Below are 26,115 nucleotides of genomic sequence, written 5' to 3'. Positions count from 1 at the left end.
CAAGTCACTTCCCTTTCAGATGGAGACAAAACATTAGAAAGAAACAATGGACGGCATAATTGACCTTGTGTTGTCACGCTCATCTTGTACCACCACCACCACCACCATAAATACCACCACTACCACCACTACCATAACCCCACCACTACCACTAACACAACCTCCAACAGCACCAACAACAACAACAACAAAACACCATCACCACCAACGCCACCATTGTCACCATTGTAACCATCACCACCACTACCAGCAGCACCACCACGATTACCCCCTCCACTACCCCATCATCACCATCATAACAATCACTACCACTGCTATATTTGTTCATCCCGGACCACTGATACCACCACACCCACCACTATCATCACCATCACAACGGCATCCACCACCACCAGCACCTCCACGACCATCCCCACCCCTAACACAACCACTACCAATACCCCAACAACCACCACAACTATCACCACCACCACCAACACCACAAACACCCACCCACTACCAACCTTCCCTCTTCCCGCACCACCGATACCACCTCCCACCTCCACCACCACAACCACCACCACCACCACCCTCACCACCACCAGCAGCGTCATGCATTAGTGAGTTCGGGCAACAAGTGGCTGGAGGGGACGTTACGGAGAGGAAAGGAAGCGTGACATCAGAGAAAGAATATAGAAAAATCTTATTGAAAAAGAAAAAACGAGTTATGGCCGAAAAATATAGCATCGAGAGAGGCATAAAGAAAATCAAAGAATATCGTAGAAGGAATAAAATAGAGATGACAATAAAAGAAAGAAAACTGAAGAAGCCATGGAAAGGAGAATATGATAACGGAAAAGGAATAGAAGAAAACAGGTGAAAAGAATGACTCGTACCGTAAAAGCGTGGCACAGAAGAAGGAAGGAAGAAAAATTAAAACGGAATAGAAGCAGATAAAAAGAAAAACTAAGAACAGGAAAAGAACAAAAAGAAAGACTGGGAAGAAACAACAAAGAGAAATTAAACAGTCATTGTGAACAGAAAAGAAAAGGAAGAGATGAAAAAAAGAACAGGAAATGGAAACAAGAACCAAAAACAAAAAAATGATGACTAATAAAAGACTAAGTGCGATACGGACGAGGAAAAAAATGAAAAAATGACACAATTACGGAAGTGACCCAAAAAAACGTGAAATAAGAGAGGAGGAAAAAAATGGAGCAAAATAATGAACATGACAACGAGAAATGTGACACCGAAAGGAAGATAAAAAAAAAGACTAATAATAGAGAAGTGGGACACCGGAGAAGAGGGAAAAAAACGGAGGAACAGCAACAACAAATAATTACGAACAAGGAGGGAAAAAAAAAGTGGAAAAAAGAAAAAGATAGGAAATGTGGAAGTGAAAAAAAACCACTAATAACAGAGAAAGTGGGACACCGGAGAAAAGGGAAAAAAACGGAGGAACAACAACAACAAATAATTACGAACATGGAGGAAAAAAAGTGGAAAAAAGAGAAATGTTGAAAATGTGGAAGTGAAAAATTGAAAAACAAACCAGAAAGGAATAAAAAAATTAAAAAGATAATAACTTCAATGGAAAAATACCAATAACGAACGTGAATTAAAAAAGAAAAGTCAGTCGAAAGGGAAAATCAAACACAGACCGATAATGTAAAAAGAGATAAAATCACCCAATAATTAACGAAGAAAAGGGGAAGAGAAACAGCAAAGGATAATAAAGATTGAACGTGAAAAGGAACAAAGGAGAGAAAAAGAGAACACTGACGCCAGACAAAGAAGAAAATGAATTACGAATGACACGCGCGAAAACAAAGAAGAAAATGAAAACAAAGAAGAAAATGAAAACAAAGAAAATGAAAACAAAGAAGAAGAAAATGAAAACAAAGAAGAAAATTAAAACTAAGAAGAAGAAAATGAAAACAAAGAAGAAAATGAAAACAAAGAAGAAAATTAGAACAAAGAAAAATGAAAACAAAGAAAATTAAAAACAAAGCAAAAATGAAAACAAAGAAAAATGAAAACAAAGAAAAATGGAAACGAAGAAAAATGAAAACAAAGAAAAATGAAAACAACGAGCAAATGAAAACAAAGAAAAAAATGAAAACAAAAAAATGAAAACCAAGAAAAATGAAAAAGAAAATGAAAACAAAAAAGAAAATCAATTACGAGCAACACACACGAAAGAAAAAAAAATGTGATATCAGAAATAAAAAAAAAAACAAAGAGAGCGCAAGCAAAAAAAAAGTCATGATAAAAACAAGAAAAAAATAAAAGAAAGTGAGAGAAAAAAAGAAACAACAACAAACATGAAGGGGAAAAAAGACGAACACTAATGAAGAAAAACTGATATTAGAGAAGAAACAAACAAACCGACCGAAAAAAAATCACAATAAAAAACAAGAATTGAAAAAAAATATAACCAAACATGAAATCGAAAAATATAATAAAAATAACCCTGCTTAAGACACACCGGGTAAGCAAGCCTGTTCATCTATCTACCTGGCGAGTCGATAAACACCTGCAGCTAATGAATCTCCCTGACAGACCTCATTACAAGCTGATTTACTTCTCAACTGGACGACTCGCGGATCAAAAACAAACACGTGCACTTAAAACAAGGTCATGCAAGGTTTCTGAAGCTCTGACGACACGTGATAGCCACTAACATGACAGAAAAAACAGCAACACAACAAGTACAACAAAACAGAGAACGCAGCAAAACAGGGCCATGCAAGACTTCTAAAGCGTCAACGGCATGTGACTGCAAACGATATGACAAAAAAAACACAACAAGGACAATAAAACACAGAAGGGAACAAAACCGAGGGCATGCAAGACTTCTAAAGCTTCAAAAACACGAGATAGCAAAAATAGGAAAAAAACAACAGCAGAACGAATACAACAAAACGCAACACAAAAAAATACAAAATCAACACAAAAAAAAATGGTTTCGCAACATCTTTTTCGCATTAGAAGCAGCTGTACATTTTGACTCCTGAAGCTCCGATGGCACATGTGATAGCAAACAATATGAAAAAAAAAATACTACACACACAACAAAACGCAAAACAACAACAAAAGTAAACAAAATCAACACACAAAAATTGGTCTCACAGCATCTTTTTCGCGTCAGAAGTAGCTACACGATTTTTTTATGATCATTACGAGATGTCTTTTACAATATTGTCTAATGTCTCCTCAGCTTTCACTGGGGCAGGATAGCAAACAGTATATCAAAAAGAAAATAAGAATAATTGTTTCGCAAGATAATTTTTCGTATTAGAAGTAGTTGCGCAGTTTTTGTTAATGATAATTACGAGATATCTTTTATAATAATGTCTAAGTCTCTCTCCTAATCCTTCAGCGACGCGGAATGTCGAAAATCATACTGGAAAATCATCAACTCACACAAAAAAGATTTCCCAAGAATTTATATCATTAGGAGGAGCTACACAGGCTTGTAATAATTTCGAAATGTCTTTTTGAACAATGCCAAATGTTTCCTAAGCTTTCAGTAACGCAGGATATCAAAAAATATACATAAGCATTTAAGGATTATATACTTTGTTTGCACTACAAAAAAAAGGAATAGCTGCACAATGTTTTAGTATTTGCTAGCATTGTAATAGATCTCTTCCTTCGTCGGGTCATGATATCAAGCTATATGCAAAATGAAAAAGAAAAGACTATAGTTTCTCAAAATTTTACAAGAATGAAGTGCCTACCCGTAAGGTTTTCGGTATAATTAGTAAAAAAAATCGATAAAAATGTTATATATGAGTTCCCCAGCTTTAGTGGCACACAGTATCAACGAAAGTTACAAAATAAATTAGTTCTTCAACATATAAGTATAAGTGCTAAGCTACACGGTTTTTGGAATAATTAACACCTCACATTAATCAGCTAAAGATATTAACCAAACATCAACACACCAAAAAAAAAAAGCTTGCTGATCATCACTTAATGAGAACATGAATGGGTACAACAACACGGTCTTTCCTTTAATGGGACGAGAAAAAAAAAACAGAAAAAAGGAAAAAGGCAAAAGAACAAAAACACAGCGATTCAGGAAAGTCTTTGATCTACGCGCGACCTTAAGACTTGAAACAGATTTTGCCGTCCCTTCCCTTTTAAAGTTCCGCAAGCTTGTCTTTTTACCTTGAAGCTGCACTGCGCGGCGTATTAAAAGTAACGCTGGCTATATAATGCTTCAGACCCTTTCCGGCGGCTGGTAGACTCAGGCGGATATTCTTTTTCCTTTTCTTTACCCCACGTTGCAAAAGAGAGAGAAAGAAAGACAGAGAGAAAGAGAGAGAGAGAGTGTGTGTGTATGTGTGTGTATGTGCGTCTTAGCCATTACCCTCATGACTTTAGTCCGTTTATGTTAAGATTCGTTTTCTTTTGTCAGGCAGAACAAGAGAAATAGAAAAATGCAAACTAGCAAATGAGAGAGAGAGAGAGAGAGAGAGAGAGAGAGAGAGAGAGAGAGAGAGAGAGAGAGAGAGAGAGAGAGAGAGAGAGAGAGTCACCAGACCGGAAAAAAAAAGAGGAGAGGTCAGAGGGTGGACGTGGAAGAGGGAAGACATTTGCTGGAGGTGCTGGAAGGAAACAGGAGGGCGAAAAACACGAAAAAAAAATAACAAAAAGGAAAAGAAATCTCAGAGGCGGAAGGATAAACAACGAGGAGGAGGAAGAGAAGGAGGAGGAGGACAAGGAAGAGGGAGAGGAAGAGGAGGAGGAGAAGAAGGAAACAGAGGGAGAAGAAAGAAAATCAGGAACAAAAACAATAACAATAAAAGAATGAGATCAAAGAGAACAGGACGAACAAGAACAACAACAAAAACAACGAGAAGAAGAAGGAGGAGGAGGAGGAGGAGGAGGAGGAGGAGGAGGAGGAGGAGGAGGAGGAAACGGATGAAGAAGAAGAAAAGCAGGAACAAGAAGAAGACGAACCAGAAGAAGAACAAAAAGAAGAGAAGAAATAAAAAGAGGAAGAGAAAGATCAAAACCAAGAAAAGAAAAGGAAGTACAAAAAACAACAAGGAGGAGGAGGAGGAAGAAGAACAAGAGAGAAAAAGAAGGAGGAGGAGGAGGAGGAGGAGGAGGAGGAGGAGGTGGAGGAGGAGGAAAGAAGAGCAAGAAACCAAGGATATAATAAAAACAGGAGGTGAGAGGAGAGGAGAGGAGGAAGGGATTGAGGAAAGGAGAGGGGCGAGGAAGGAGGGAGGGAGGGAAGGGGAGCAGAGGAGAGACTGGCGGAGGTGGGGGTGGGCGTAGAGGTAGCAGCAGGGGTGTGGGGGTAATGGTGGTGGTGGTGGTGTTGTTTTCATCCATCCTTGACACCCCATAAACCTGAGCGAGGAACGGCCCGTCCTACATAATAAACCAGCGTTCATAAACTCCCCTCCACGGGCGTCTGAGACCTCCGAAACAAGGGGCCGAAAAATATTTCCTGCCCCCGAGGGAAAGAGATGGAAGAGAGCCCCCTCGCAGTATGTTCCCCCATTTTCTCTCTGGCGTAAAAGAAAACGTATGAAGACTTTTCCACATCACTTTCTCGCCTAAGGGCTGAGAAGGGAAGGAAGGAAGGAAGGTGAGGAACAAGGAGGTGGAAGGAAGGAGGGAGATTAGTAGAAGATAGATGGAAAAGGTAGAAAAAAAGGTTGATAAAGGAAGGAAGGAGGAGAAACAAGAAGAAGAAAGGAAGTAGGAAGATTAGGTGGAAAAGATAAAAGGGAGAGGAAGAGAAAGGAAGATGATGAAGGAAGGAAGTAGGAAGATTAGGGGGAAAATATAAAATGAAGAGAAAGAGAAAGAAAAATAATGAAGGAAAGAAGATGGGAAATAAGGAGAAGGAAGGAGAAAGACAGATTAGGAGGAAAAGATAAAAGGAAGAGGAAGAAAAAGAAATATAATGAAGGAAGGAAGTAGGAAGATTAGGAGGGTTAGACAGAAGGGAAAAAAAGAAAAAGGAAAATAATGAAGGAAGAAAAGAGGTGAAAAACAAGGAGAAAGAAGGAAGGAATGTGGAAAGATTAGGAAGAGAAGACAGAAGGAAATACAAAAATGAAGTATGATAATGAAGATTGCTGTAGTAATTATAAATGCAAAGCCGGATTATTAAATGTTCTCGTTATTCTTGTAGTTATTGATTATAAAAGAAAAGTTAATATTCACTGGATGTTTTACGGGCGTTTCAGACCATGAGAACGAAGTATTTTTAGTCATTTATCTCCAAACACACACACACACACACACACACACACACACACACACACACACACACACACACACACACAAACATACAGACAAACACACAAACACACACACACTACCACATTAATTCAGTCCACTTCTGGCATTTTGGGTACTTTCCTGCACCGTCCCTCCCTCCCCCCCTCTTTCTCCCTCCTCCCTCTCCCACCCCATCACCTCTCCACCCCTCACCATCCACATGCACCATTCCTCCACCACCCTACCTCCTCCATCACATAACACTCCCCTCTCCTCTTAGTTCCTTCCTCACCCCTTCCCTCGCCGACTCCTACCCCCTCCATTCCTTTCATATACTCCCTTTTTAACCTAACATACTGCAACACCTTCATCCCATCCCTACACCTACACCTGCACACCACCCCTTCATCCTCAAATCCTCTCGTACCCTTAATCCTCAGCTGTTCCCTTGACTTCTTCCTCTTCCTCTCCCTTCCTCCCCTCCCTCTTTCTACCTTTAACCTTTCTCACCAACAACACATAAACCCCCTTCACCATACCTACACACCATCCCTTCATCCTCAAATCCTCTCGTTCCCTTAATCCTTAGCTGTTCCCTCGACTTTATCTCCCCCTCCCCTTCCTGACCCTGCTTTCCTAGTCCCTCACGCCTTGCCTATCCCTTCCTCCCTCTTCCCCGCTCCATGCCTATCCCGTCTTCCCTACCTCCAATGCCCCTTCCTTTCCCTTTTTCCCTCTGCTACTCAATCCCCTTTCTCCCTCTTCCCCGACCCCTGCCTATCCCTTCTTCCTTCTCCCCCATGCCCCTTCCTCTCCCTTCTTCTCTCTTCCCTCTGCCCATCTCTTCTCTCCCGCCCCCTGCTTTTCCCTTTTTCCCGCTCCCCTTGCCTATTCCTCCCTCTCTTCTCCCCTCCCCCCACACCAAACAGAGGTAACTCTGGGCCGGACCACTGAGCGCCTGGGACCATTAACATTCCATTTCAGCGCATTATGCTTCTGCGCCTCCCCGAATTTGCATTTACAAAGATATTTCTCTTTTAAGTTGTGCGATTAATGTAGCGGCGTTCTTTTTTTTTTCGTGTGTCCAGACTCTGCTTATGTTTGTGAGGGGGGGAGGGGGATATGTGTGTGTGGTGGGGTGGGGGGTTGTTTGTGAGTGTGTGTGTGTGTGTGTGTGTGTGTGTGTGTGTGTGTGTGTGTGTGTGTGTGTGTGTGTGTGTGTGTGTGTGTGTGTGTGTGTGTGTGTGTGTGTGTGTGTGTGTGTGTGTGTGTGTGTGTGTGTTGGGTAAAGTTAAAATCACTGGGACCTCCTGATGCTGTTTACCACCCCTCTTGCCTCTTCTCTCCTCAATCTCTCCCTCCCTTTCCATTCCTCCTTTCCTCCTTCCGTCCCTCCTTTCCTGTCCATCCTCCACTCTCTTTTCTTCTCTCATTCCCTAAACCTTTTCATTCCCTTTTTCTCCTCTTCATTTTCCCTTTTTCGTCCTCTTCTTTCCATCACCCACTCTCTCTTTCTTTCTTTCCCTGTCAGCTCTCTACCATTCTTTCTCTTTCTCTCTCCCTCCCCTGACTCTCCTTATCATTTCCCTTCCCCTGCTGTTTCTTTTTCGTTCTCAAGCCTTCTTCTCCCTTCATATTCTTTTTCCTCCTCTTCCCTGTTACTCCTCTCCTTCCTCTCATCTCCTGTCCCACTCACTCCCTCCCACCTCCCACGTCCCTTCTCCATCCCCCAAGCCGAGAGTCACACTAACTTACTTGGCACACACCCACAGAAGACTCACAAACGCTAATTGTTAAGCATATTAAAGTTTTTCACACCTTTTAGCTATGATTTTTCAAGGGTCACACGGTTCGAGCGACACTTGGCACCTAACTCTGAGAATACCGTGAACCAGTGATATAAAGAATGACTGAAACAAAAAGGAAATAGAAAATGGGAAGAGGATAAGGACGTGTGTATGATGATATAGAAAGTAACAATATTAATGCCTCTCTATACGTTTGCACCTCGTTTCAAAGAGTGCCATGAACCAACGATATAAAAAATGACTGAACCAAAAAGAAAATAGGAAAAGAATAGAAAAAGAAGAGCGTGTGTAAAATAATCATAAGTCACAATATTGAGGTACTATGTTTCAATAAATATATGATACGTTAGCAATACAAGCAGTTACTATAAAAAAATGTAGACTAAATAATCTCCTAATTATCGTCATTCAAATACAGGATGGTTACATAAGTGGATGGTTACAAAAATGGATGGTTAAAAAAATGGTTACAAAAGTGGATGGTTACAAAAATGGTTACAAAAGTGGATGGTTAAAAAAATGGTTACAAAAATGGATGGTTACAAAAATTAATGGTTACAAAAATTAATAGTTACAAAAATGGATGGTTACAAAAATTAATGGTTACAAAAATTAATGGTTACAAAAATGGATGGTTACAAAAATTAATGGTTACAAAAATTAATAGTTACAAAAATGGATGGTTACAAAAATTAATGGTTACAAAAATTAATGGTTACAAAAATGGATGGTTAAAAAATATCTAATGACAGAAGGCTTTTTATATTAACTTCCGTACTCTTGAGACTAACAGCCAGGCACCAGAGTTTGTTCAGTGAGCACGAGCTACGAGAGATGGTAGGAATATTTTAGCTGTATATAACACTCACAAGTTTGCTTTTGCCTTGCTCTTTAATAATGGCTGTAAATAAATATATATTGATAGACATATACATACAGACATACATACATACATACGTGCATTCATACATATATACATACATAGACTGAGGGGCAATCTAACTACCCAGGCCACAAATACACCTCATGGATGGATGTGTAAGCTCTCCTCAGCCTCTTCACCTTAACGTCCTTCACCCTCGTGCGAATCATGTCTAGGTCTAAGTCTTCCAATCAAAACCTTCGATTCCACAGCTATTAATGGAACACAGATCATCGTCATCATGAGCTGAGCAGAGAATCATACAGTCAGCGATCCCCCCTACTCCCCCCCCCCCCAACACACACACACCAAAAAGAACACCCCACACAAATACGAATGCATAAAGTCAGACTTAAACGCACAAACTAACGAACGACTTCCATCATTTGTTAACCATTATCACCGTGGTCTATTTTTTTTTTTTTTTTTATTACACAAAGTGAGTTTTTTTTTTTTTTTTTTTTTTTTTTTTTGTGTGTGTGTGTGTGTGTGTGTGTGTGTGTGTGTGCGAGGGGGGGGCGGCGGGAGGGACGTGCTTGGGGACCTGATAACCTTATAATGATGTGATTTACCACCGCGCTTTCTTTTTTGCATAATCACTAACCTAATACGCTTTCAGACTTACCTGTGTTTTGCGCCACAGGTCAAGGGCTGAAGCTTAGGCGGACCGAGGAAACGAAATAATCAACTCTTTCCAGCCGAGGACGAGGTGAGGCAAGGCGCCCTTTGTTATGTGGCGTCCGCGGCGGCTTGGCGATGCGTTCCGTGTTTCAGCAACGTATTGTGAAATGAAGAAATGTCGGGTGAAATATTTATTTCCCGGGCAAAGTGAAACAAATTGTGGACACCTGCGTCAGTCGTGTTGTTGTCGTGTCGTGTCCTGCTCCTACTAACTTATATACCGGACCTACTAACCCAACTTCACCAAGGTTTTTTTTTTAGGCAGCTCTTAGGCAAAATAAAGATTGAGATAAATGCCTGCTATGGACTGCTACTGTAAAAGGAAACTGTAAAAACAAATTCCGTGTTCTGCTCTGGCCTTTACCTTAACATACCAGACCTACTAACGCAATCTCACCTGGTTTTTTTTTTTTTTTTTTTGGGGGGGGGAGGCATCAAAGGAGGCAGCTCTAAGGCAAAACAAAGACTGATATATATGTCTGCTATGGACTCGCCCCTCGGAAAAAAAAAAAAACTAAAAAATGCCAGAAAGATAATCAATTTAAAACTTTCTTCGTCTTATTTATGGTTTCTGCGTATCTTTTTAATGGAAGCTCCTGGCACAACCCCACTCCCTCGCGCACACACACACACACACACACACACACACACACACACACACACACACACACGATGTCATCATTTATATTTCAAAACAGCAGCAGGGCAAGCAAGGCGTCGGACAGGCAGGCGAGGAAACAGACAAGCAGGCAGGTAGGGAGGTGAATGTGAGGGTAGGTGGGTAGGCAGGCAGGAGGGTAAGTGTGTGTGCTCATTACCAGTACACATGCAACATACAGGTTCTTGGAGGAAACAGCAACACAACTCTCGGGATAAACATGGAACTTCGGATATAAACACAAACTCGAACCCCCTCGCCGCCGCGCCGCAGCAGACTTCGGCTTCCACGATACACAAAAACTTCCCGGATAAACAAGACACATACGGAATTAACGAGCGGCAACTTCTTGGGGCCGCGGGGCGCAAAAATCATGGAGACTCCCTAACTCTGAACATTCCTTCCTGAAAGCGTGAACACCTGGCGGGGCGACCGGCGACACCTTGGCGTGACGCTAATATTAATGACGAAGAGGAGGAGGAGGAGATGGAGGTGTGGAAGAGGAGGTGTTGGGGGTAAGCGGAGAGGGGGTGAGGAAAGGATGGTGTGTGTGTGTGTGTGTGTGTGTGTGTGTGTGTGTGTGTGTGTGTGTGTGTGTGTGTGTGTGTGTGTGTGTGTGTGTGTGTGTGTGTGTGTGTGTGTGTGTGTGTGTGTGTGTGTGTGTGTGTGTGTGTGTGAGAGAGAGAGAGAGAGAGAGAGAGAGAGAGAGAGAGAGAGAGAGAGAGAGAGAGACAGACAGACAGACAGACAGACAGACAGACAGACAGACAGACAGTAACACACAGACACAGACATACATTATACAGGCAGACAGAGACAGACAAACAGGCAGGCAGACAAACAAACATACAGGTCAGTAGAAAGACAGACAGACAGACAGACACACAGACGAAGACAAACAGAAAGACACAGACAAAAAAAAATAGTGGAGGGGTAGCATAAAGAAAAGCTAAACCATTTTCAACACATGCTATCCAACACCCCCCCACCACCCCCACCACCACCACCACCAGCGCCGAGCATAACGCACTGAACGCCAAGGAATACAAATGATTCGAATTATATTGCTTTGCCTTGCCTTGCCTTGCCTCCCCTTGCTTGCCATACGGAACAGAGCGAAACGGAATGGAACGAGACAGAGATAAAACAACAACAATAATAAAACAACAACAACAGCAAAAACAAAACAAAAATAAATCTCTACACACAAGGAAAGAGACACCTTGAAAGCACGAGAGGGAATAAGAGAAAGAGATAGATAGATAGATAAATAGATAGATGAATAGAGAGAGACAGAGAGGAATGACAAAATATACAAAATGAAATACAATAAAGCACTTGTCGTTATTGCACCACACACACACACACACACACACACACACACACACACACACACACACACACACACACACGCACACAAACACACACATTCAAAAACACACACAAACACCCACACGACATGAAGGGAATTGAACAGGGCGTGTAAGTGGTGAGGAAACAGAGCTTGAATCTAGTTATGCAATCGAAGCCTCTATTATTTCCTTTTTTTTTTTTTTTGGCTTTCGTCACGTTCGGCTTACGTATTGCATCTGTTCCGTCAATTTACGTGTGTGGGAGTGTGTGAATCAAATTATTTTTTAACTCCTCCGCACTATCAGAAACTGGGGTAGAAATGTGAAAAAATGTATATAAATGTATTCTCTCTCCACCTATTTGTCTATCTATGTTTGCGTATGCGTGTGCGTGTGTGTGTGTGTATGTGTGTGCGTATGTGTGTGTGTGTGTGTGTGTGTGTGTGTGTGTGTGTGTGTGTGTGTGTGTGTGTGTGTGTGTGTGTGAGCCGCGTGTATGTGTAAGACAACCCTCCCATTTACCTTCCTTTCTTCTCTAATCCCAAACACAAAGGCGGTCGTACAGGTAAGCTCCCCATACGTCTCGGTGTCCGCGGAAACCTCACTAGCGGGGTAACTTTTCAATTTTTTTCGCATTTTTCCGCAACGAGAAAGTTTCCGCGACACTTTCCCCGCTATTTCGGCCAGCAGGCGCAGTACAATATTTCCTCTGCGTCCCGGTAACACGACCGCACGAGCACGGCGCCATCACCACCCTCGCAGACTTATATGACAGTGAGTCGTGGACGAGACGTGATCGCACCCTTCCCGCTGATATACCTAAGGGCCACCTACCCACCTACCTACCTGTCGTCTGCATGGCCTGTATTGGTCCCGTGCAGTCCTGAATGCCTGACGTTGTGTGTGTGTGTGTGTGTGTGTGTGTGTGTGACGAAGAAAATAAGTAACACTGACCACAGAACACAGGTAGTAGTAGTAGTAGTAGTAGTAGTAGTAGTAGTAGTAGTAGTGTAGTGTCCAGTAGAAGTGTTCTAGTATGAAATGAAGTCTCCGGTTGAGGCATTTGGCTATTTTGACCGATATTTAAGGGTCAATATTATCGCGTGGTCAGTGAAGAACTATGATGAATACGTATCAATTGATCTCCATATATGTAGTTTCTGCTACTAGCTTCAATGGCGTTTCTTTAGATTTGTGATTAATGTAGAGTAAATCAAGCTTACTATTACTTGCCCTGCCTGTCATGTCATACGCCTCTGCCAACTAACGTAACCTCGCCTACCTAAGAATCAACCTTGCCTAACCAAACCCAACCTAACCTAACCTAACCTAACCTCACCTAACCTAATCAAACCTAACCTAACCTAACCAAACCTAACCTAACCTCACCTAACCTAACCTAACCTAACCTAACCTAACCAAACCCAACCTAACCTAACCAAACCCAACCTAACCTAACCTAACCTAACCTCACCTAACCTATCCTTCAGATTTTGATAGGCCACGGCTCTCGTTTCATATATTCCCTGTTCTTTATCCGTCTCCCCACCACCGGAATGTTGGCAAATCGTTATACAGAGCCTGCCACTTACCGCTCAGCGTGAAAAATGCACTCGGAGTCTATCTAAATCCAGTCCCAAAACGGTATTATTGCTATCCGCCGCCATGCCTCGCCTCTCTTTTTAAGTATGATGCATAATATCTAAGCATGAAGCACAGTTGTGAAGTATGAAGGATGATAAATCTAAAAAAAAAACAAGTGATTTCTCGCACTGAGTTTCATGAATTTCTGTTGCGTTGACCTCGAGTTTTGATGCGGGTTTTTTTAGCTCCGTAACGCGATGCTGATGCTAAGGAAAAATGGTGAGCAATCCATAATATCTAAGTATGAAGCAGTGTTGTGAAGTATGAAAGATGGTATACCTCAAAAAAACAGTGATTTCTCGCGATGGGTTCAGATAATGTCACCCCCGTTCCTTCTCTTTTCTTCTATATTCTCTATTCTTTTCCTCTCCTTTCTTTTCATCTTCTATTTTCTTCCCTCTATCACGCATACACAATTATACACATGAATTTCTTTTGCGTTGACCTCGAGCTAAGATTTTTTGTGTGTGAAGGATGGTATACCTCAAAAAACAGTGATTTATCGCGATGGGTTTAGACAGAAACATCTTAAGTATAGGTTTCACTGGTTTAGATAATGTCACCCCCGTTCCTTCTCTCTTCTTCTATATTCTCTACTCTTTTTCCTCTCCTTTCCTTTCATCTTCTACTTTCTTCCCTCTGTCACGCATACACAATTATACACATGAATTTCTGTTGCATCGACCTCGAGCTAAGTTTTTTTTTTTTTTATCAAGTGTGAGAAATGCACTTTGGGTCTATCTGCATCCGGTGGTCCCCAAATGGTAATAATACTTTCACTTGGCTTGCCTCGTTCCTCTTTTTAAGTATGATGCATAATATCTAAGAATGAAGTGAAATATGAAGGTTGGTATCGCAAAAAAAAATAAAAAGTGATTTCTCGCATTGGGTTTCATGAACTTCAGCTTCGTCGATTTCGGGTTTGTTTGATTTTTTGGGTCCGCAACGCGATATTGATGCTAATGAAAAATGGCGAGCAATCCATAATATCTAAGTATGAAGCAGTGTTGCGAAGTATGAAGGATGTTATACCTCAATGAAAACAGTAATTTCTCGCATTGGGTTACATGAATTTCTGCTGCGCCGACCTCGTTATTTATTTCTTTTAGCTCCGGAACGCGATGATGATGATGATGATGATCTCCACCCGAAATTGGCCTCCCTACTGGCCTCTCGTTCTGTTTTCTCTTCTCGGTGCAGCGTCTAGCTAGGCCTTTTTATTCCTAGTTTTTGTTTCTTGCCCTTGAGCTGCCTCCCTTGTTGTAAAAAAATAAATAAAAATAAATAAAAACATGGCGAGCAATTCACGGAAGGAGCGCCGATGGCAGATTAATCATCCACTCGGCGCTTCCCGGTTCAGTGCACGTAATTTGTGGCACCCCTTCCGCAGCCTTCCTTCCTTCCTCCGCCTCGGCAAAACGATAATAATCCCTGGTTCATGCGTTTTCGTACTCTCGACGCGTGTGGCTGTGCTGGGTTCGATGCCACATGGCTATACGTATGATCTCACGGATGTTACTGCATAAGCTTACGAGATTTTCACACTCATTCTTTCTTTCGTTTCTTTTCCTTTTATCTCTCATTCTTTTTTTGTTGGTTTCTTCTTTGTTGCTGTCTATCTCTTTCCCTCTCTTTTGGCTTGTTTATTTTCCTTATTTCTTTCTTTCATTCAAGTTTTATTTTACATCTCGTACAGTGTCAGTGGTGTGTTTAACTGTTACATTATAAGGAGATAATTAGATTACTCCTCCTCCTCCTCCTGCTCCTCCTTCAAAGATTGCTCCCTCTCTATAGGTATACGTTGATATATACATATTTTTCTCGTCCTCTTCTGTTTTCTCTTGCATTTCTTCTCTTGGTCTCACTCTTTTATAATTTCCTCCTTCTTCCTTTGTCTAATTTTTTCTTAGCCACCCGTTCCTTCTCTTTCCTTTTTCTTCCTATATTCTCTATTTTTTCCCTCTCTCCTTTCTTCTCCCCTTCTATTATCTTTCCTCTAGAACGCATACACGATTACATACACACACACACACACACACACACACACACTAACCTCAACCCCCCCCCCCCCCACACACACACTCACACACCATTCACTCATAATTGCATGCCTCTTGTCTCTCTCTCACTCACTCCCCTCAAGCGTCCTGTCATTAGTGTTCTCAGTATTGTCGCTCGATTTATGACGCAACCACTTGGTACCCGCGAGTGTCTTAAGATCTGCAAGCTCTCCTCATTCTCCTCCTCCTCTTCCTCCTCCTCCTCCTTCTCCTTCACGTCTTCTTCCTCCTCCTCCTCCTCCTCCTCCTCTTCCTCCTCCTCCTCCTCCTCCTCCTCCTTCTCCTTCGTCTGGTCCACCTCCTTCACTTCCAAGCCCAGACGCAAGAGAATATTATCAGCATGAAATAGAACGCAAATAACGATATTCACGAGTGCTTTGGCCTCGCGCGGAATGGAGAGAAAAAGGTTTACAAATATATTCACCAGAGTCGACAATTCACTCTGGTTAGAATTGAGTAAGAATGCGGTGTAAGGGTATTCAGGAAGCTTTTCGTACTAGCCTGCATCGAACGAGATATACTTTATAGAGATAAGCAAGAGAAATAAAACAAGAAAATAGGAATAAGACAGCTGGAGTAAGGATGTTTTAGAAGGCATTTCGTATTAGCTAGAGATGTATGCGTTCTATATATACCGAACGAGATAATACTGTATAGAGATAGGAAAGAGAGAAATAAAGCAAACGTGGGGATGAGACTACTGGGTAAGGACGTTTAAGAAGGCACTCGTAAGGGCTAGAGTTGTGTTGCAAGCGTTATATACTTGATGCAGATATTCAAGAGGATTTTCGCATCGCCCGGAACCGAGACAGACATTCTGCAGAGAAATTCCCGAGCATCGAAATTCCCGTGGCTTTGAAATCGAGCAAGAATTCTCCGTAAAGGCGTTTAGGAGTGTGCTCGCTATGGCTTGAATCGAAGGTAAACTCTTTAAAAATGTATTCAGGAGTGCTTGTTGGGGCTGAAATCAACACTGCAATAAAACTAAAACCTAAAATGGCCAACTGATTTACTCTTTTTTCAGCGATAAGAAGCAGGAATAATCATGCGAGCAACTGATGAAATTGGTCCCGTAAGGAAAGCGGAATGTATAGTACTTGTAATGTTATCAAAAAGAAGTCCAGGGAGGCGTTATACCTGCTTACCGCGCGATGAACCTCAAATGACCAGGTGATTTAATCTTTTTTCAGCGATAAGAAGAAGGAATAACGATGTGCGTAACTGAGTAAATTGGCCCCGTAATGAAAACGGAATAGAGGCTTGTAATGTAAAAAAAAAAAAAAGGTCAGAGAGGCGTCATTTCAGCTTATTGCACCCTCTGCCTGTCACGCTCTCTAACGGAGATAGAGAAAAGAGGAAAGGGAAAAGGTGCAGAGAAGGAGGGAGGGGGGGTTAGGAACTTAAAATACTAACGACACCCAATGAATAAAGAAGGAAGGAGAGGGAGAAAGTGAATAAAGAAGTGAATAAAGAAAACGAAAAAGAAGGAGGGAGAGGCCGAAAGTGAATAAAAACGTGAATAAAGAGTGAAAAAGAAGGAGGGAGAGGAGGAAATGAATAAAAACGTGAATAAAGAAAGTGAAAAAGAAGGAGGGAGAGGAGGAAATGAATAAAAACGTGAATAAAGAAAGTGAAAAAGAAGGAGGGAGAGGAGGAAATGAATAAAAACGTGAATAAAGAAAGTGAAAAAGAAGGAGGAAGAGGAGGAAAGTGAGTAAAGGAGAGTATAAAAAAAGTTAATAAAGAAAGAGTAATACAGAAAGAGCAGGAAAATTAATAAAGAAAGTAAAGAAAGTAAATAAAGGAAGTGCATCTTTTGGTCACTCTTTACTTTTGTCAATAATTATGGGAGCGGTGAGTAGCGGGCTTTTTTTCTACACTCTTTTTGTTGCCCTTGAGCCGTCTACTTTGTTGTAAAAAAAAAATAAAGGGGGGAAGGAGGAAGGAAAGGAGCTTACACCATTTACGATACCTAGTGAATAATGAAACAGCTGATTGGCTTGCGTAATATCTGAAAGCAATGGTGTGGTAAACATGGCGAGGGACAGGCAGACAGACCGACAGAAAGAAATACTCACAGGCAAAATATCACATAGAAAGACATAAAAACAGACAAACAGGTACAGACCGATAGAAAAGGCAGGAAAATATACAGACAGATAAAAAAACAGATAGGCAAACAACAGACGATCACATAGAAAGACAAAAAAAACAGAAAAAAACAGGCACAAACAGGCAGAAAAGACAGACATGCAAACACAGACAGAGACAGACACAAAAAGACAAAAAAGGAAGAAAAAAAGCAAAAAAAATTAATGTTCGTGTGTGTATCTGTGTGCGTTTGCCTGTGCGTGTGCGTGCGTGCGTGCGTTCCTGTATATTCACCGCCAATCCGCCACTCTTCCAGCTCTCCCTCAATATGCATAAATTGATATCACGAACTAGTCTGAGCTCAAGGGAACAGAATCTAATAACATTTCTGGCCGTTTACCTTACGAAGAGCACGGCAAGCAATCAGGGAAGGAACTCACCGCTGGAGGAGAGGAGGAACGAGGGAGGAAGAGAAGGGAGAGGTGGAGAGAAGGGACGATGGGTGGACGAAGGAGAGGAGGAAGGGGGAACGAAGAGAAGGAAGGAGGGGAGTGAAGAGGTGAAGGGTGTGGGAAAGGGAGGAGAAAAGAGTAAAAAAGAAAGGAGTGGAGAGAAGAGTTCGTAGGTGGGAGAAAGAAAGGAAGGAATTAAGAGGGAGGAGATAATGAGTGTAATGGATACAGAAACGGAGGACGAAGGAGAGGCAGGAGGGAGGAAGAGAAGGGAGAAGGACTGAGGAGAAGAGACGAATGGTGAGAATAAGGAACGGAAGGAATAACGAAGAAAGTGGATAAGGAAAAGGAGGACGGAGGAGAGGAAAGAGCAAGGAAGAGAAGCAAGAAAGACTGCAGAGACGACATGAAGTGTGGGAGAAAGAAAAGGAGGAATAAAGAGGGAAAGGAATAACGTAGAAAATAGATACGGAAAAGGAGGAAGGAGGAGAGAATGAAAGAGGAAGGAAAAGAAGGGAGAAGAACTGAGGAGAAGAGAACGGAAGGAAAGGAATAATGAAGAAAGTGGATAGGAGAAATAAGACGAAGGGTGGAAGGAACAAAGGGAAGAATAAAGAAGGGAAGGTATGACGATATGGATAAGGAAAAAGAGAGGAGGGTGGAGAGGGAGAAGGGAGGGGTAAGAAATAAAGAAGAGAGTAAGGAGAAGGGGACGAGGAGGGGATGGGAAGGAGTGAGTTAACTTCGTCCCTGTGTGTGTGTGTGTGTGTGTGTGTGTGTGTGTGTGTGTGTGTGTGTGTGTGTGTGTGTGTGTGTGTGTGTGTGTGTGTGTGTGTGTGTGTGTGTATGTGTGTGTGTGTGTGTGTGTGTGTAATTCCCCAAGGTATGATCACTTTCTGGACTCGTGATCACCACCTAGTAACCTTTCCAAATTTTAAAAGTAACCAGAATAAAATGAAACTGATGTTGTGGTTTCCCTGTTTGCAGTGCCCCAGTTTTGTTTATAATAGTACCCCATTAATGATTTCTGTGCCATGAAGTACTTTGTTTCTCTCTCTCTCTCTCTCTCTCTCTCTCTCTCTCTCTCTCTCTCTCTCTCTCTCTCTCTCTCTCTCTCTCTCATCAACAACTCAGAAATTAATGAACATGTATTTCAAAAAGGGGAGAGAAAAAGGAAAGATTTCAAAAATTTAATGTAGTACTGGAAAAGCATTTGCGAAACACACACACACGCACACGCACACACACACACACACACACACACACACACACACACACACACATGATATTAACGCAGCTCATGTGCAAGTCTAACGTTTGATCTCGAGGGTGCGTTAATGACGTCCCCCACAACACATACACACATACACACATACACATACACACACACACACACACACACACACACACACACACACACACACATGCACACACCCTTACTTCCCCTCCCATCTGTCCCTACCTTCCCTTCCTCTCTACACTCCCTCCGCTCGTCACCTCTGTGTCACCCACCTACCTGACTTTCACTTATTTAACCCGTGCATTAGTTATTCCTTCCTCTCCTTTTACTCTCATGTTTCCCTTCAAATCCTTTCCTTCCTTCCCTTCCCCCTCTCTCCCTTCCCTCGTCACCTCTCTCTTCCCTTCCACTTTTCCGTCACATACCTAACCTTCGCTTTGGTCTTTTCTTCCTCTCCCTCCATTCTCTCATGTTTCCCTTCATATCCTTTCCTTCCTTCCCTTCCCTCTCTCCTTCCTCGTCACCTCTCTTCCCTTCCACTTTTCTCTCACATACCTAACCTTTGCATTGCTCTTTTCTTCCTCTCCCTCCATTCTCTCATGTTTCCCTTCATATCCTTTCCTTCCTTCCCTTCCTCTTCTCTCCCTTCCCCCGGCACCTCTCTCTCTCTCTCTTCACCTTTCCGTCACATACCTGACCTTTGCATTGCTCTTTTCTTCCTCTCCCTCCATTCTCTCATGTTTCCCTTCATATCCTTTCCTTCCTTCCCTTCCTCTTCTCTCCCTTCCCTCGTCACCTCTCTCTTCCCTTCCACCTTTCCCTCACATACCTAACCTCTGCATTGCTCTTTCTTTTCTCTCCTTCCACTATCTCATACTTCCTTTCCTATGACTCTCGTTTTACCGCTTCTATCCCTGTTCCTTCCCGTCACGCCCTTCCCTCGTCATCTCTCTCTCCCCCTACACCTTTCCTTCCTTTATTTAACCTTTGCTTTACTCTTTCCTTCCTCTCTCTCCATTCTCTCATGCTTCCTTTCCTGTGACTCCCTTATTTTCTCTTCCCATCCTTCCCCATTAACCTCTCTCTCTCCCTCCATCTTGCCCTCACTTATCTAACCCTTGCATTAAGTCTTCCTTCCTCTCCTTCCACTCTTTCATATTTCCCTTCCCGTGACACCATAATTTCCCTTCCCATCCCTTCCCCTTCTCTTCCCTCCATCATGATAGTTTCTCTCCTCTCTTTCCTTCCGTCCTCTCAAGTAACTCTCGCATTCATCCTTCCTTCCTTCCTCGCCTCTTGCTCTCTCTCTCTCTCCCTCTTTTCTCGCCGCTCCCCTAAACGCCTGCTTAATTATCCCATGACCAATGCACTTAGCTCTCTATTCATCTGTTGGATATTGTAAATTGCCATAAATATTCATAATGTCACTGGCAATGAGCTGAGAGAAAGTGGGAGAGAGCGCGAGACATTCATTTTGCCAGCTGCTTCGCTCTCCACGTAATTATTAATTTTAATGCATTCTTGTGCATAATCGAAGTCATTTGCGTGTCACTTCCCGTCCGATAAGCTGCAGGAATTTTTGAAGGAAGGAAGGTTTGAAGTCTGGGCTGAGGCAATTAAGGTTACATTATTGCCGAGGTATTGAATTTGTGAAAAGATGTCAAATGGAAAAAAAATCGCAGAGGAAAGAAATGAATCATGCGACAAAGGAGTGAGCGAGGATACATAATCAACAAATAAAACGGGGAGGTATACATATGTTTCTTTACAGTGTTCCTATAAAATAAAACTTGTATCTTGTTTATCAGAATTAGGCTTTACTTCATTCCATTTTTCGACTATACACTATTTGCGAGAACAACACCAACGGACTTTATTGTTTCCTTTTTAATCTTGCCCTTGAAATGCCTCCTTTTCTGAACACTATACATTATTTGCTATACATTATTTTACATCATTCTACTATACACTATTTACGAAGCAGCACCATCGGACCTCTTTTGTTTCCTCTTTCATTTTTTTGCCCTTGAGCTGCCTCCTTTCCTTTCCTGCATTCAACACCGACCGCCCATCACCCAACCTACACCCAAAGACTAATACACACATACCACATACACCAGCTTATCATCCCCTAAACACCGAGTCCACCCCAGCCCACATTATACCAGCGTTTCAGTCCCTTTCCTCAGTACAGTAGCCCCCCCCCCCCCCCTCCCCCCCGCCACAACTTGAAAATCTTGTGTGAATAGCTAAGTCTCTCCTTTAATGTATGTGAGTAGCGCGCGTTTTCTTCTTGTCCCTCCCTGAAAAAAGCGTGTTGTGTAGAGCGTTGTTAATGAGTTTGGGGGAACGTTATAACAAACAGTAAGATTAACAACCGAAGGGAAAAGGGTATGGCATAAATCTCTCTCTCTCTCTCTCTCTCTCTCTCTCTCTCTCTCTCTCTCTTTCTCTCTTTTCTCTCTCTCTCTCTCTCTCTCTCTCTCTCTCTCTCTCTCTCTCTCTCTACCTGTTTCTTCCACTCCTTCTCTTTCTTTCTCTTTCTTTTCCACTGTCTTTCGTTCCCGTGATCATCCTTCTCTTCTTCCTCTGTTTCTTTTACCCTTATACGATCCGAACCCATCTCCCTTGTCTATCTTTCATTTAATATTTCTCAGTCTCTCTCGTTCTTTCCTACGCTTCCAGTCTTTTATTATCTCTCTTCCTTTCTTGTCTCTGTTTTTTCTTTTCCTCTCTACTACTTCCAGCTGTCTCTCTCATACCCTCTCTTCGCCCAGCCATCTTGCCTTTATTTCCTCACGAATCTTTCTTTATCTTTCTTTTCTCCATCTTATTTCTCTCTCTTTCCTCAGTTTTTTCACCTATCTCTCATCCTCCAGCTTCTTTCTCTCCCCTACCTCAATTTCTTAACCTGTTTCTATCCCTACATCCTATTTCTCTTATCTCTCAATCTTATCCTCTATAGATCATCTTCTATCATTTTTCTCTCTCCTTCCTTCATATTTTCAGCTATCTCTTCTTCATCTTATTTCTCTTCCCTCCCTTAATTTCCTCACCTATCACTTTTTCTCCTTTTCCTCTTCTCTCTCAATCTTTTCGCCTATCCCTTCTTGCTTTTATATTCCTCCCCTCCTTCCATCTCGTCCCTCTCCTTTTCCTTTCTATCGCCCCCCGAGGCACAGTGATTCACCGCCAAATCGCCTTCTCCCTGGCAAGTATCGAGTTTCATATGCATGTCATTATCCCTGGTGTGTTAGGAGGAGAAGGAGGAGGAGGAGGAGGAGGAGGAGGGAGTATAGGAATTTCATGAACTCTCTCTATACACGACTCCCTATTCTTTCTTCTCTGTGTTTTTCCTCTTTATTTTTTTTCCTTTATTTTTGTGTCAGTTGTTTGTTTCGTTTTACTTTCGTCTCCTGTTACCTTTTTATATTACGTTTTTCCTCTCTCTCTCTCTCTCTCTCTCTCTCTCTCTCTCTCTCTCTCTCTCTCTCTCTCTCTCTCTCTCTCTCTCTCTCTCTCTCTCTCTCTCTCTCTCTCTCTCAAAAAAAAAAAAAAAACAGAAGCCTTAAATCACAACCCCCACCCCCACCACCACCACCACCACCATCATCATCACCACCGCTAAAGAGAAATAGATTAATGCTGCTGTAGTGTTACGAAGGATTAATTGCATGCATCTATTAATCTCAGGAAAGTCGGCTGTACCACCAAGACCCTACCCCTCCCTTCCCCCTACCTAACAACCCCCTCTTCCTGACCCCACCACCCCCCCCCCCACACCCACACACACGTCCCACGCTAGCCATTAATAACCTTTCAAGTGGCTGGCGTGCCTTGGAAGGCGAGGCGTGGCGAGGCAGCTCCAGCGCCTACATTTGAATCCAGCCCTCCCCACCTTTCCCCCTCCTCCCAACCTCCCCTTCCACCCACCTCCAGCAACTACTAAGCATGGGGAGGGGGGGAGGGGGGAAGGATCAGGGCAGTCTCGTCTCAGGGCTTAAGTGAACAATATAGTGAAGTTGGACCTCGTTTTCGCGATCAAGGCAGAGAGCAAGAGAGAAGCCAAGGCGAGAAACGTGCTTGGAAATGGGGCCAAGTGGAGTCAAGTGGAGGGGCTGAAAGAAGGTTCACGGTGAGGGTGGGTGCGTGTGTGAGTGAGTTTGTGGGTGATTTAGTGAGTGAGTAAGCGAGTGGGTGGAGCGGACAGATGTGATACGATAGCTGCGTGAGTGAAGGGGTGAGTTAGTGAGAACGAGTTTGGGGGCATGGGTAAAGGAGTGAGTGAGTGAGTGAATGAGAGCACGAGTGATGAGGGAATGTGTGTGGATGAGTGAGTGAAAAGTTATTGCAGCAAGGAAGACAAAGAGAAGAAGTATGAGGAATAGGAATAAGAGGAGGAGGAGGAGAAGGAAGATAGGAATGTTTAAGTGATAAATGATTCAACATAAAAACAAGAGAACATGAACATTACAGCATCCGTGACAACTGTATATATACACATTAAACAAAGATATGACGCGCAAGAATACGGAAGGAGACCCATGGTAAAATAAGGAGGAGGAGGAGGAGAAGGAGGAGGAGGAGGAGGAGGATGAAAAGGAGGAGGAGAAGGAGAAAAGAAGAATCAAGAGCATACGCGACAATTCCGTGTGATAAAAAATGCCAAGATTTAGGCCAATAACATAATGCCTTGGGAAATCTCGTGCCACATTCAGACCCAGCAGACTGATTAGCATACCGTTTTTCAGCAAGATTTCCACGAGATTGCTCCAGCCTCCAACGCTTAAACGGCAAACACTGTTGCGGGCGGGGCGTCACTTAGGTAGTGGCGCGTAAAATTCTACGGACACAGCCAGCCACGTTTACATAACTCTGCTGCTCCCATGACGGTCAATGACTTCCACGCCCATCCCCCTTCAACCAAATCTCGTTCCCTCACTCATCATCCACCTTTCCACCGTTCACCATGTCCCCTAAGCCTCTCTCATACATCACCACCCATGCCCTCTCCCTCGATCCTTACGTAACCATCCACAACTTAACTCTTACCCATGTTCTCCTCTCTTCCTCAGGTTTTGAGCGAAACGTGCCCGGCTACCCACGCTACCAATACTCAGGAGAGGCGGCGCTGGGGGAGCATCATCTCATCATCAAGGGCATAACGCTGGAGGACGACGGCGAGTACCAGTGCCAAGTCGGCCCCACCGCCAACGCCCTCCCCATCTGGGCCGCCGCCAACGTCACCGTGATGGGTAAGGAAATCAGGGAAACGAGAGGCAAGGCAAGAGTGAAAGAGACGGGAGGGATGTAAGGAAGTGTGACAGCTGAGGAAAGAGGATTGGTTGGAAGGGTGACGTTGAGGAAGAAGAAGGAATATAAGAATACATACATAAGGCAAAAGGACGAGGATAAGCTTGCATAGAAGAAGAATAAGGAAGTGAACCAAACGGAGAAAGAATGACAGATAAGGATTAGAGGGAAGGAGAGGAAAGAGAGCAGGGAGAAGACAAACCAAAAAAAAGACGACGGGGACAGGATAGGACAGGAGAGAAATAATAGAGTGAGGCAAGCGAAAAGAGAATGGAAGAATAGGAGTGGAGGGGTAACGTGAAAAGAGAAGAAGGAGCAGGAGGAGGAGAAAATAGAAAGGAGGGATGGGTGGAGACGATGCTATATTGCCGGAAGGGATGAGGTAATAGGAGTTTGGAAGGGAGAGAGGAGGTTGGGCTGGTTGGGGAGGAGGGAGGATCTGAGAGAGAGAGAGAGAAAAAGGAAAGGGCGTTGAGGCATTAAGAAGAGCTTAGGGTACCGCATAAATTGGGAGTGAATGGAGGAAATTAAGGAAGGATTGCAGATGAAGGAGGACCACGAGAGAAAAAGAATCTGAAGAGGCTGGTGAAGGAGTGAGAGAGAAAAGAAGGTGGAGAGGATGGAGACATAGCTAAGGAAAGAGGGCCGGGGAGGGAGGGCGGGAGGATGCTGGACTAGACTGGAAAGCAAAGGAGATAGAAAAAATAGAGGGAATGTGATGGGAACGAGATGACTGGTGGACTGGTATTATAGAGAAGGAAAATACGAAAACGTTACAGGTATACAGAAATAAGGAAATAGAGAAATAGAGAAAAGCGAAGGGAGAGAAACATATATAAAAAACATACTCAACACGCTAAGAAAATAGGAAAGCAAAACATATATATTTTTTTGCAACAAAGGAGACAATAAAGGAGAGATAATATAAACAGATAACAACCGATAAGAAAACGAAGAGGAGATTTATAAGAGAGGAGATAGAAGGAGGTGGAGCTGACAAAGGGTGGAGTCTGCATACATGTGGAGGAGAGCGAGGAGGTGGAGGACGAGGAGGAGGAGGTGGAGGAGGTGGAAAGCAAGAGCAAGCAAGTAAGCAAGGTGTGAGTGTGTTGGTGTGAGCAAACGCAAAGTTACGGAGCCAGAGATAAGTTCTGGATTGCTTTGTGTGTGTGTGTGTGTGTGTGTGTGTGGGTGTGGGTGTGGGTGTGTGTGTGTATTTCTGCTGATCTTGCCAAACCTTGTGAATGTACTACATGTGTGTATTTGTGCGTATGTGTGTGTGTCTTTTGTGTGTGTTTGTTTGTGTGTGGGTGTGGGTGTGGGTGTGGGTGTGGGTGTGGGTGTGGGTGTGTATTTCTGCTGATCTTGCCAAACCTTGTGAATGTACTACATGTGTGTATTTGTGCGTATGTGTGTGTGTCTTTTGTGTGTGTTTGTTTGTGTGCGTGTGTGTGCCCTTGTTGCCTATTGAAGTAACGTGACTTTGCATATATGTGTGTGTGTGTGTGTGTGTGTGTGTGTGTGTGTGTGTGTGTGTGTGTGTGCGTGAGTGCGTGCGTGCGTGCGTGCGTGTGTGTGTGTGTGTGTGTTTTTTTTTGTGTGTGATTGTGAGAGAGAGAGAGAGAGAGAGAGAGAGAGAGAGAGAGAGAGAGAGAGAGAG

At 43.0% G+C, this 26,115-nt stretch overlaps 1 protein-coding gene across 1 annotated transcript in view; it reads left to right on the top strand.

Annotated features, from left to right (window-relative positions):
* The window catches only part of LOC126998317 (nephrin-like), an 88,422-nt gene that overhangs the window by 19,128 nt on the left and 43,179 nt on the right, over positions 1–26,115 (top strand). Inside the window, exon 2 of the mRNA XM_050859804.1 lies at positions 24,218–24,397. Within this exon, the coding sequence (XP_050715761.1) occupies positions 24,218–24,397 (180 nt within the window). The remainder of the gene's footprint in view (positions 1–24,217; positions 24,398–26,115) is intronic.

This window comes from Eriocheir sinensis, chromosome 14 (assembly GCF_024679095.1).
Source record: "Eriocheir sinensis breed Jianghai 21 chromosome 14, ASM2467909v1, whole genome shotgun sequence".
NCBI classification, from domain to species: domain Eukaryota; kingdom Metazoa; phylum Arthropoda; class Malacostraca; order Decapoda; family Varunidae; genus Eriocheir; species Eriocheir sinensis.
This window is presented reverse-complemented; position numbering and strand designations above follow the sequence as displayed.